The 12,649-nt window shown below is 48.7% G+C and overlaps 1 protein-coding gene across 2 annotated transcripts; it reads right to left on the reverse strand.

Moving 5' to 3' along the window:
* Positions 1 to 276: 276 nt before the first annotated feature.
* Positions 277 to 6,788, reverse strand: Mycl (MYCL proto-oncogene, bHLH transcription factor). 2 transcript variants are annotated; one of them, XM_085839002.1, is made up of 3 exons: positions 6,674 to 6,788; positions 5,693 to 6,197; positions 277 to 2,823 (listed from the first exon to the last, which is right to left on the reverse strand). In XM_085839002.1, the coding sequence occupies exons 2-3, from the start codon at positions 6,186 to 6,188 to the stop codon at positions 2,216 to 2,218; spliced, it is 1,104 nt and encodes a 367-aa protein (XP_085695128.1). In that variant the 5' UTR covers positions 6,189 to 6,197; positions 6,674 to 6,788; the 3' UTR covers positions 277 to 2,215. The 2 variants fall into 2 exon arrangements, with proteins under 2 accessions (XP_085695128.1, XP_021016268.1); XM_021160609.2 differs by having other exon boundaries at positions 6,561 to 6,788.
* Between the last annotated feature and the right edge of the window lie 5,861 nt (positions 6,789 to 12,649).

Consider the following 12,649-nt stretch of genomic DNA (forward strand, 5'->3'; position numbering starts at 1 on the left):
CAGAAGAGGTAGAGCTGGGATTTCAAGCCTTGTAACTTACAATTCAGCACTCTGCAATTCACTAGAGAATTTTGTTCTCACAGAGTACTGAGCCGACAGGACATTGTTTAGACACGTCTGAAAGGGCATTCAGGGACCCAGAGTGGAATGACCAGGTTAGCAACATGGTAGAAAAATGCAGCCACCCAGATTGCTTGTGGCTACTCCAAAATAAGTTTCCTCTGGTTCAGGAAGACTCGGATGGCATATGCTACCCCGACTCTGACATTTTTTGAGAAATCTTTTTATTAGAAGATGTCCCAGAAGGCAACAGTTTAAAATCAAGCAATTAATGATTACAACTAAATACAAAATTTCAGGTAAATGCACCTTTCAAAATAAACCAGACCCTTGCAACAGGAGGGTTTTTGTTTTTCTTATACAAAAACAGTTAACACCACTTTGCAAAAAAGCATACAAAAATACAGTATTAAAAAAAAACAAACAAAAAAAAACCAAAAGACGCCCACAGCATATAACCCCGCAGCAGCTTATAAAACACAAGCCATTCAGATGGGACTTTAGCCTGTTCACCACTTGTCCTCCCAGGAGTCCCTTGGTGCCTAGAAGTCCTGCCCCAACATGTACAACAGCAACTTCGGAAGCTTCCTCTAGGACTTGAGGCCAGGAAGCAATTGGAGGCCATCACAGTTGGGAGCCAATTTGGAAGTAGTAGCTGGTTTCTGAGAGCCACAAGTTCTTACTTACTGTCTGTCCCCCACACTGTACCCCTACTTCCAAGCCCAGGGCCAGCAGGAACAGATCTGCTTTCCTGGGTAGAGTTCTGGAAAGGCTGGCTCTTCTCTCAGGCAAAGCTTAGGATCTCCTGAAGATGCTCACATGATGGCTGCTAGCTTGGTGACTTTCCTAGGATAGAGGGCTGTACTTTGATTCCACCGGGAGTTGCAGAACACAGCTGGAGCAAACTCTCCTTGTTGGCTGAGTAGCGTTCCTCGAGGTACCCTGACAACCTACCAGGAAGTAAGTTTACCTTCTGGGGGCATCAGGTGAATCCAAGCGGTGCCCCTCTGAATCTCTCTGTAAGGCCCAGATTCCAGGGGAAAGGATGTGACTTAGGCCGACAGAGAATCAGGATGGTGGCTGCAGAGCCAGCAAAGTTGCTCGAGAAGGACAGGTTTGCACTGTTCCAGCAGATTGTAGACAGAGTCAGGATCTGACAGAGAGGCAGGTGGGAAAGAGGAAGTGATAGGGCTTGTCCTTCAGAGGCACCTTGTAACTATCTGCCTCGAGAAAAGGTTCCAAGCTGGGCCTCAAATAGCCCTGCAGAAAACCTGGGCAAGGACTGTTGGTCATGAGGGAGGATGCCAAGGCTTCCCCAGGTCTTGGGCTGCGACCCATTTCCCTATGTCCTGGGGAAATATTTCTGGTCTGTGTGAAAGGGTGCTGTGGTGGCCATTGCATAACAAAGGCAGGAAGAAACAAAAAGGTCCCTTGTGAGGATAGAAAGGTCCCTCTCTGAGAAGGCCCAGAGAGCTCTGAGACAAAGACTCTACATAGAGGCCAAGCCCTTTCTCAAAGTCATAGCATTGAGCGTGGAGGGAAGGGTGTGGCCTACCATCCAAATCTATCTTACAGGTTTCCACTCCACAGCTACTGTAAAGTGTCTGACGGTGAGGTAATGCTCCACGCTGATCAAGTCTGCGAGCTTGTCTTCGCCCGGGACAGCTCGCTTGCCTCCTGGAAAACGGAGCCTGGGGGACAGTATCCAGGCCCAGCTGTCCTCAAATCATCCCCAGAGACAGCAGTGAGAGCAGCATCCTTTCCTAGCCTGAAGCCCCAGCACAGTGTGAGATTTCACGTAGGCTGCAGCCCCAACAACGTCCACCACCTGTTGCATAGCATCTGTCAGCCTTTCGTCAGGAGCTAGCGAGCTAAGCAGACCCCAAATCTCCTCAGTAGCTGCCTGCTGAGAAGGCAAAGGCGCCAGAGAAGGACAGCATTCCCATGAGTCGGTCGGGGAAGAGGGAGAATTGGGTTTCGAGGTTACCAAGAATGCAAGCCCTTATTGTGTGTGCACCGGCTGCAATGCATTCTGGGATCTACTGTCCAGACTGCCCCCCGCTGTAACCAAAATGTGCAAATTACTAAAAGGGAGAGAGAGGTTAAAAAACTAAGCTTGTGTCTGTGAGACAGAGAAGTCAGGCGTTTTGGTCGGTTAGTAGCCACTGAGGTACGCGATTCTCTTTTGCAGTTGCTGTTGCCGACACCGGAGCTGCCTTTTCTCCGTAGCCATTTTCTTTTCAGCCCCCACCAAAGCCTGCAAGTATTCTAATGCCTTGCTGAGGATCACGACTTTGGGGGCCTTAGAGCAGCTGGCCAGGGTGGGAACCTGGTCCCGCAGAGCTAGGAACCGGGAGCGGAGGTCATTCCTCCTTTTTCGTTCCAAGAAGTTATGGTTCTTCCTCTTGGTCACGTCCTCAGTGTCAGAACTGACAGGTTTGGGGTGGCAGGACTGGGGAGCCTCACTTTCGACAGGTGGGGGGCTCACAATCTCTTCTTCCTCCTCTTCCTCCTCTTCCTCTTTCTCCTTGGAAGCTTCTATCTCCGGAGCCTCTTCCTGGGGACCTGACTCAGGATCCCCCTCTTGAGAGCAACTTTCTGGAGGAAAACGGGCAGCATAGTTATGCTGCTGTTGGTGGATAGAGATGTGGAAGTGCTTCATGCAGGGGTCCAGGGGGTCTGCTCGAACTGTGATGGTGACTGGCTTTCGGATTTCCAGAGATCGCCTCTTCTCCACCGTCACCACGTCAATCTCTTCACCTTCTGTTCAAGAAGAGATATGGAAAGAACAAATATACCCCATGAGGAACACATACATACACACACCCTACAGCCCCAGTTCTCAATGTCCCGGCCTGTGAGAGTAGATGACACATTCATGTTTTAGAGATCGCCAAACTGAAGTGAGGAGAGAGACTACCAAATAATTTAGACCAGAGAAACACCATAGCGGAGGGGAAATAAACAAGGAAAATAGTCTCCAGTTTCCTTCTGCACAACAAGGCTTGGATAAGAACAAAAGGTAGACCCAAGCCAACAGCCCCCAGTCTGCACAGGCTCTCTCCTCCCCCACTGAGGGGGATGGAGAGAAAGAGCTACCGGCTTGGGACAAAGTTTAGCTATAAAGATCTTCCCCATTCGGGCTCTTTCATGCCCCATCAGAATTGTAAATGAGGGGTCTGTGGGCAGAGTTGCCCATTGTTCCTGCCCAGCACAGCCTGCGCTAGGGGATTGTTACTTTTCACAAGTTATAAATCCTATTATTCCCCCACCTCTCTATTCTGCCATCCTTTCAGTTGAAGATGCAGAGAAGGGAGGGCTACAACCGGTTCTCTTCAGCCACAGAGGGGAGGGGAAGGGTTTCCCTCAGGAGCATTTTGTTCCTGGGTTCAATGGGTTTCTAAAGCCATCCATCATTTATAGGTCATCTGCCCCACCCCCACCCCTGGACCAGAAGAGGGTCGTATTTACAGTCACAGGTCACGAGAGCCTCAGGAACTTTGCAAATGCACAGGCGACCATTTCCCAATGAGCTGCACCAGAAGCGGAGAAGGAACGGTAGAGTGACCCAGATACAAAGGCCAACATGCCAGGGACTCGGATAGACCAAGAAGTGTCCCTACCATTCCCTAGCTGGAAGGTCTGTGGGATGAAGCCAATCTGATCAGGCAATTAGGGAAAGACCCTCCTGCTCCCCACATCTTGTAGTCCTCAACACAGAAGGCCACCTTTTAAGCATTCTGGCCGGCAACAGAAGAGCTCCGTCCTCCGCCTCTTTTGCATATCAGGAGGCTTGAGCCCCTTTGTCAGGAAGGTTTCCATTGTGTGGACAATCGCATTATTTCTCCATTAATAAAACCTGACCATTCAGCCCCCTGGCCTCAAAGCCTGTGATTGGCTGCCTAAGCTGTGTTTGGAATGCTGTTTTCCCCAGCCCCTAATCCCTATTGGCTGAGCTGTGCCGTCAGTCACCCTCCCCACCCCACCCCCTCATTGTTTGCAATCTGTTGCATTTTGTTCTTGGCCATGTGGCCAGAGAGTGAACCAGGAGCCCACAAACAGGTTCAGGTTAAAGGGCAGGTCAGGAAATGATTCAAGTTTCTGTACATCCCAAACCTTTAATTTTCGTTGTTAAATCTCACAGCACAGAAGGCTGTATCTAAGGAAGGTATCATTTAGGACACCATTCTCCTTTGCAGAAAGTAGTATCAGATTCTACAAGATAAGGGATGTCCTCAGCAGGACAACCAAGTTCATTCCTCCTCATTTTCAAAAGGAGAAACGGAGGCCCAGGTCAGCCCCAGTCCCTGTTATTTTTATGATGGTCTGGATTGCTAATAAAGATCTCCAAACTTCCAAAACGATCTAACAGCCCTTGCAGAGCTGGCTCTTCGCTTGGTTCTTGATCTCAAGATTCCTATCAAAGCCATCCGACAAAACATAAATTCTTGTTGCAGGTTAAAAATGACCTTAACACAAATGCATCGAAGAAAAAGAGACTTTTAATTCTGTTCTCATTTCCCTCCATAGATGTACAACAACTTCCACATCCAATTCCCCAGTTCCCTCTCAAAAGCCCATGATTCTTGACAGTGACTTTTCTCTGTCGAAATGAATGTGCCCAAAGCCTCCTGCTGCACCTGCAATAGCATCCTTTCCCGTGTACTTCTACTGAGTGGGGGGCTCAGAGGCTAGGGGAAGAGCAAGGTGGTCTGAGCTCAGTGAAGTCTGCTCTTCATCAGTATGGAGGGAGGCCTGGCGCGCTATGACCATTATCTCAATACCAGAGATGGGACCGAGCAGGAATGTTGAATGTAGAAGAGCAGCTGAAGCCCACAGATGTATTGGGCGGGAGATTGGATACCTTCCTAAGGCCAAATCAACAGGCATCGTGTAGCTCTTCTCAAACAAGCTATGAGGAAGACCCTCTAAACACCAAGAAAGACAGGGAAGAGAGTTGGGAAAAGAAGGCGACTAGACAGCAGGAGGCTGGGGCTCACTTGACTGATTTCCTGTCTCTAATCCTCAGTTTTCCCATCTGTTAAGAGGAGCATTTACTCTCCCTCCACCAGTCTCACTAGTCACTAGTGATGAGAAGTGGTAAGGACTGGGACTGGGGTAAGAGAAGAGAATTAGCAATTTAAAGTACAGCAGGCGGGAGACCGAGGTTTTCGAGTGGAGGAAGGCTTTTGGTTCTGCACAAAAGGTATCTCAGTCTTTTCTCCCTTAGGGAAGTGTGAGTTTCCCAGGGAAAGAGGCAGCAACAAAAAAGCTTCAAGCTTGGAGTGACTCTTAAGGGAACCCTTTCAACCTCCCAAGGACAGAAATCCCCTACAGTCCAACCCGAGTATTGTCCTCTCTAAGCGCCAACCCTCACCAAGTCGCCCTGGTCCCCTGGGGCTCCAATCACCATCAGAGGGACGCTGGCTCCCTCCCCACTTCTCCAAACTGTTTACCAACACACCCACGTGCCAGACAGACACAGCTGGGGGCTACACCGACAGCTTCAGTCAGAAAATGGGGAGGTGATGGGAAGGTTTAAGATCTAATGCCTGATTTCAAACAGCGGTAGATAGAGCTCTGGCCACCCAAGGGGTGCCTCCCTCTTAGCTAGCCCCCGGGTGGTCCTTACCGGAATCACTGGGGCTCTCGGACCCGGAGCAGGCTTGAGTCTTGGGCTCGCCCAGCTGACATTGGGTGGCGGGTGCCGGGTTACTGGCTTCCAGACTAGGAGTGCCGTCCGGGGTAGCGGGCGCTTTGGGCGGGTTCCCCCGGGGCGCGCCTGGGGCCAGCCTGTCGCTCACCACTCTCTCCAGCCGTTCCCGGGCGGAGAAGCCGCTCCACATGCAGTCACGGCGAATGATGGAAGCATAATTCCTGCCCCAAGCTTTCGAATGGCCCCGATATTCCGCCTCGTCCCCGGCACCCCCTCCAGGCCACGGCTCCCCGGGATTAATCCCAGAGGCTGGGTCCACGGCGCCGGGACCGGAGCCCCAGGGCGGCGACGTGGGGGGCGACGGCACCAGCTCGAATTTCTTCCAGATGTCCTCGCTGGGCGCCGTGGAGCGGTAGAAATCCTCTCCGCAGTCATAGTCGTAGAAATAGTGCTGATACGAGTCGAAGTCCATGTCCGCTCCCTGCGGGAGGGAAGGGGGAGACGAGCTGACTGCGGTGCCCGCCGAGGGAAGAGGCGGCTCCGAGTCCCTCTCTGCAGCTGGCTGCGGGGCTCTGGTCTCTCCCCAGGCCCACCAGCTTGCAGCCCGCGCCCTGGTCCCTGCTCCTGGGAAGCCTGGCCTGAGGTCAGCTCGCTCAGGGCAGCTCGCAACGGGCCGACCAGGCTGAGGGGAGCGAGTTCAAAGCAAACTTTGCCAGCACCGCCCGGAGCTTAGCTCCCGGGGCACAGCAGGGCCGGGCGGGGGCGCGCTGTCTCGAAGGCAGTCTGCAGCCTTGCAGCCCGCCGGTCCCCTGGGGACCCCTGCCCGGGCCACCCGCAGCCTCACCTCGCTCCCGCCGCCCGCCACCTGGAGCGGAGCGGCTCCCCGCCGGCTCGGGGAAGCCCGGCAGCCCGCACACACACACATGCGCGCCACCGAGCGCGCGGCCCCGCACTCACGAGCGCGCCCCCCGTGCGCGCTCCCCCCGCCTCGCTCGCACACGGCAACCAGGACGCTCCCAGGATCGACGCGGGAGCGCGATCTGCAGGCGCATTGTTTCCCGACTGCTTTATATCTCGTCGCGTGCCCGGGGCTTGGGGACCAGGAGGGGGGGTGGTCCCTAGGAGACAAGCCCCTCCTCCTCCCGCCCCTCTCTCCGCTGGCGACAGGTGGGGCCGGCCCCACCTCCTGGCTGAACTGGTCGTTTCTATTCTATCCCTTGAAGCTCCCTAATAAATTGTACGCTGGGGAGCGCAGAGCAGAAGAGCTGATGCAGCCCCGCAGTCTCCTGGTGGAGGCGTGACTGTTCGAGAGACTCCCGCGGTCCAAGCGACTTAACTAAAGCGGCGCTCCTCGCCTACTCAGAGCCAAGGACTAGAGCTGCTCCCTGCCCCACCCTGCTAGTCTACTTCCCGGGGCGCGCCCCACCGGGTTCAGGTGCGTCCCACCCATGACAGAGGAGGTGGTGGTGGTGGTGGTGATGGTAGGGCAAACACTGCACCTCCACCGCGCCACCTGGCGGCCCTCGGCCCTGAACCCAGGCTTCTTCAGCCCATTGCTTCCGCAACCGTTAGCCCATTCTTTAGCTCAGTGGCTTAAACCTTGAATAACAGTGAAGATTCCGAGCTAGAAAGCCTGCAGTATATATAATCCCTCGGAGCTCCAATTTTACTTGTGAAATGAAGGAATGGTAATGACTTCACAGGGTCGCCGGGCTGAATTTGTTTACTAAAAAGATAGAGCATCTTAGGAAAGGACATGAGAGAATTCGAACAACAGCAGCTTTATCCCTGGGGAGGGTAGTGAGACCTCCGTCATCCCCCAGGTCATAGCTGACACTTGACCCTTCCTTCACAGCCCTGCCTCCCAGAATTCATCCTCCACACAAAACTCTCCTAAGGGCTGTTTTAGAGATAGGAGTGTAGGGGTGTGGAAACTTCATTCAGGCCCCTGTTTTGTGCTTCCTAGCTGTGGGATCAAAGTGTTTGAAGTTTTGCTTGACATCTCTGGCTGAGATGATATATATATTTCCTTTGTGTTCTCATAAACAGGCTACCTTCTGAGAAAGGAAAAGACTAACTAATTTAGGTCCAAGGAAGGTAACTTAGGATAGCAGCCAATTCATCTAGAATCCTCCACCTGGCATCAAGGTCTGGTGTCTGGTTGTCTGCCATCCTTCTCTTCCTCCTACTCTTTTTGTCTAACTACTCAGAACTACAGGCTGTTGCCATCCTAACAGACTGAAGCCAGAAGGATAAACACTTCCCTTTGTTTTGGGCCAGGGAGGTGTGAGATGACCCGTGAGTTGGGTGAGAAGGCAGGGGGGTGTGTGACTCTCCATTTTCCATTTGTTGTGTCTAAGGTGTGTGTAGGACATCCTTGAAAGCAGGAATTGGCTCGCTTTGTAGTTCCTGCACCTAGAATGACTTCTGGCAATATTTACGCACTGGCTTCCTGAGTGACCTAGCCAACCAGATTTTATTGAGACGGCCTGTATGCCCTGCTCTGTGCTGTACTGGGAGGCCCAGAAAAGGCTCCTGATTTGGTTGCCGCCTTGGTGCAGAGGGATTAGACTGCCTTTCAGGGTCTTGTTCTCTGGCGTGCAGATGTCTGTGGTGGTTGCTGCACTTTCCAGGGTCTTGGTCACAATAGCAGAAACCAATGTAAGCAGGAAAATAACTTTTTTTTTTTTTTAAAGATTTATTTATTTATTATATGTAAGTACACTGTAGCTGTCTTCAGACACTCCAGAAGAGGGCGCCAGATCTTGTTACGGATGGTTGTGAGCCACCATGTGGTTGCTGGGATTAGAACTCTGGACCTTCGGAAGAGCAGTTGGGTGCTCTTACCCACTGAGCCATCTCACCAGCCCCGGAAAATAACTTTTAAGGGAGATATTGTTGCATAGAATTCACAGGAGGCTTGGAATCTATATTTGGAAAATAGGCCTACTTGGGTTGTTCATTTTGTTCTTTTTTTTGAAACAGATTCTCACTCTGTTGCCCAGGCTGACCTCACTAAGGCCAGGTATGATGGCTCATGCCTGTATTCCCAATACAACCTTCTAATGCTATAATACAAGGGTGTTCCAATTCCCCACTGGAGACAATCTAGACTATTCCCTAATTAAATATTCTAATATAGTGAGGACACAATGGCATACACCTGTAATTGTAGCTACTTGGGATGCAAACTACAGGAGGATCATTTGAGCATTGGCCAACTTGTTGAAACCCCGTCTCAAGACTAAAATGATGGCCAGGCAGTGGTGGCGCACGCCTTTAATCCCAGCACTCAGGAGGCAGAGGCAGGCGGATTTCTGAGTTCGAGGCCAGCCTGGTCTACAGAGTGAGTTCCAGGACAGCCAGGGCTATACAGAGAAACCCTGTCTTGAAAAACCAAAAAAAAAAAAAAAAAAAAAAACCAAAAAAACCAAAAAACCAAAAAACCAACAAACCAAAACCAAAACAAAAAAATCCAAACAGCCCCCCCCAAACCAAAATCAAAACCAAACCAAACCAAACAAAGCAAAACAAAAAGACTAAAATGATTTTTCTTCAGAGGTGGAAATTGAACCTAAAGTATGATATAGGCTTGGGCAAAGGCTCTACCCCTGAGCCATATCCCCAGACCAAAAGTATTAATATAACTAAGAAAGTATTGGCATTAGGCCAAAGGTGTGGGCCTCAGAGAAAGCCAGAAATTATGGAGAGCTGCCATGGTAATCACCAGCAGTGAACACTACCAAGATCTCGCTGGGTGCAAAAAGCTGATCCGGAGACAGGGAAGATGGAGGCATCATTCCTTGAAACCAGCCAGTTTATCCCCCACCTTACCTCAGCAGTTCTCTGAAAGCCGTTTTGCTCCCCATGTATCCCCACCTACAGGGAGAGAATGCACTCAGAAACAGAGAAATACAATGTGCTCCAAAACCTCACTTCCCCTCATAAATTAATGAATTGGCATCTGATTTGAAATAGCGGTCTCATGAGCCTGGTTAATGTGTGTTTGTCTGTTCCGGGGAGACACTGTAGCTTTTAGGACTGACAACTGTGGTTTCTGAGTTAATGTCTGGACCCAGAATGGTGATAAATTGACCAAGGTAACAAATACTACTCTAGAGACATCCAAATTATCTGAAGTTTTGTTGTTGTTATGTTTTAATTCATACACACACACACATATCCATACATTCACTATATATACACATTATATATATATATATATATTATACATACATACATATACATAGTATATATATATATATATATACATATAGTGTGTGTCTGTATGTGTGCTGAGGGTATGTGGAGATCAGAAGACAACTTGTGGGAGGCAGTACTCTTCTTTCACGGTGTGGGTTCTGGGCATTGAACTCTAGTCACCAGGTTTTGCAGTAGGAGTTTTTACCCACTGAGCCATCTCACTGGCTCTGATGTTTTGTTTTTATGTCTTTGAGACAGAGACTCATCTATCACAGGGTGTCCTTTGAACCCACTATGTAATTAAATCTGCCTTGAACTCCTGATCCTTTTGTCTCCGCCTCCCAAGTGCTGGTATTAACTGCATTAAACAAATGTTATTTATTTGTCTAGGTGGGTGTTTTGTTTGTTTGTTTTTTTTTTTTTTTTTTTTTTTGGTTTTTTTTTTCGAGACAGGGTTTCTCTGTGTAGCCCTGGCTGTCCTGGCACTCACTTTGTAGACCAGGCTGGCCTTGAACTCAGAAATCCACCTGCCTCTGCCTCCCGAGTGCTGGGACTAAAGGCGTGCGCCACCACGCCCGGCTGTTTTGTTTGTTTTTAAAACAGGGTCTTATTTAATCCAAGCTGGCCTAGAACTTCTGTTAGTCCTTCTGTTCCAACCTCCCAAGTACTGAAATTATCTATCATTCACTAATTTTTTTGTTGTTGTTGTTTTGCTTTAAGACAGGGTCTCACTCTGTAGTTCGGGCTAGCTTTGAACTCATGGCAAGCCTAAGAGAAGTGTGTGTGTAACGGGGGGGGGGGGTGACGTATGCATTACTTATAATATAAGCATATAGTTAAAGTAGCATAGATATTGACTGTTTGTTTACTCTAAGAACTGAGGACTGGCAGGTAACTCAGAGGGTAAAAGCATTTGCCTTCAAGCCTGACAACCTGAGAAGAACATTTGATTTAATTTTATCATTGCCTGTATGCTTGTAGGTGTGTGTGTGTGTGTGTGTGTGTGTGTGTGTGTGTAGTGCTGGAGTGCTTGTCACTGCCTGTGAGTGTGCAGGTCAGAGGACAATTTTTGGGAGTCAGTTTTCTTCCACTGTGGACTCCTGGGTATCAAGTTTAGGTGGTCAGGTTTGCATGGTGAGTGTTGTTATCTAATGAATTATCTTGTCCACTTGGCTCAGCTGTGTGCTTATGCTTGTGCATGTGTGTGTGTGTGTTACCAGTCCAACAGGTGGTTCCCAACCACTCCTTTCTTAAACAGATTTCAGTTGGCTTGCTCTGCTTTTCCTTTGTTTCTATGTAGCGTAGCTATAAAGTATTGGAACACACTCCTCCCATTCACACCAGCTACAAAGGCTACTTCAGTTAGTCCATCATACCAGCTTATCACTCTGTCAGTTACATTTCTCTTTTCTTAAAATCATTGTCTGGTGAACCATTTGTCTTCCTATTGAAATCTGGACTTAGTGGTTTCTTGGCAGGTTTCACTAATCTCTGATCCTGGAAGTTCCCCCTGCTTCTCTCATGTGTTGATGGCCTGTCATCTAGAGTTCATTTCTTCCTCTTTCTTGATTTACTTCCTCACTCTGGTGGAGCACATCCTCCAACATCTGCCTGAGAAAGTGTACTTGGAAAGAAAAGATTCTGAGATCCAGCCTTTCTAGAGTGACGTTTATTTATATTCTGGGCTTTGGTTGATAGTTTGGCTTGGTATAAAATTTTAGCTTTCCCCTGAGAATTGTAAAGGTGTTGCTTTCTCGTTTCCTAGCAACTGGGGGTGTGCTGAGAAGACTGACATCCTTTGTTCTCTGATCCTATGTGTGTCACCTGTTTTTCTTAACTTTTTGAGGTTGCACTCTGTGTCTACCATTCTGAAGTCAATAATGTGCTGTTGTGTGGCTCTATTGTAATAAAGAATTTGACTGCCCTTTGTCCCTCATCCTTGGGAGGCAGGAAGAGAGTTTAGGAATTCCCCAAGTACCAGGAATATCTTCTTTATTCATGGTGGCCTTAATAGTTGTACTAATAAGGTGATTCACGGTGGACCCTTACATAGTTTAAGATGACTCATGACAGAGAGAATAACCATGTTTAAAAATTGGTGCTTTGAGCCATCTGGTATCTCTGGGGGAGATGATTAGAGCCAGAATTGAGTTCAGTTTAGTTGTTTTGATAATGACTCCAGCAATGATACCTACCACATCATGAACACCCCCCCCCCATTCAGACTATGGGCTGATTTTTTTTTTTTTTACTATTTTATTTTAAATTTTATTTCCCAACTCGTTTTCTTTATTCCCTAGACGCCCCCTTCCCTCCTTTCTCTTCCACTTCTTTTCTGTTATTTTTTTTCAAACAGTATTTGACTTTATAATCCTAATTCACATCAAACTTACAATGTAGCCCAGGTTGGTTTTAAACTTGTGATCTCCTGCATGCTGGGATTGCAGGTGTGGAACATAATGCTAAATGTTAAGTTTTGTGGCTTCCTGTTCTTTTTTTTCTCTTGTACAGTTGTTCTCAGTCCATCCCCGCCCCAGGGGGCTTCTGAGTTTTATATTAATTATAAAGCTTAACATTTTACTTTTCCTATCCCTTTGAATTCCTCAGTCTTTGCTATGCTCTGTAGGTTTTTTGTTTGTTTGTTGTAAGACTTCCTCAAATGCATGGTAAGCTTAGTTGCCTGATTAAAAAAAAAATTTTTTTTAAATATTAAGCTGAGTTGGGCAATGG

Source organism: Mus caroli, unplaced genomic scaffold, assembly GCF_978045245.1.
Source record: "Mus caroli unplaced genomic scaffold, Mus_caroli_1 scaffold_6, whole genome shotgun sequence".
NCBI lineage: Eukaryota > Metazoa > Chordata > Mammalia > Rodentia > Muridae > Mus > Mus caroli.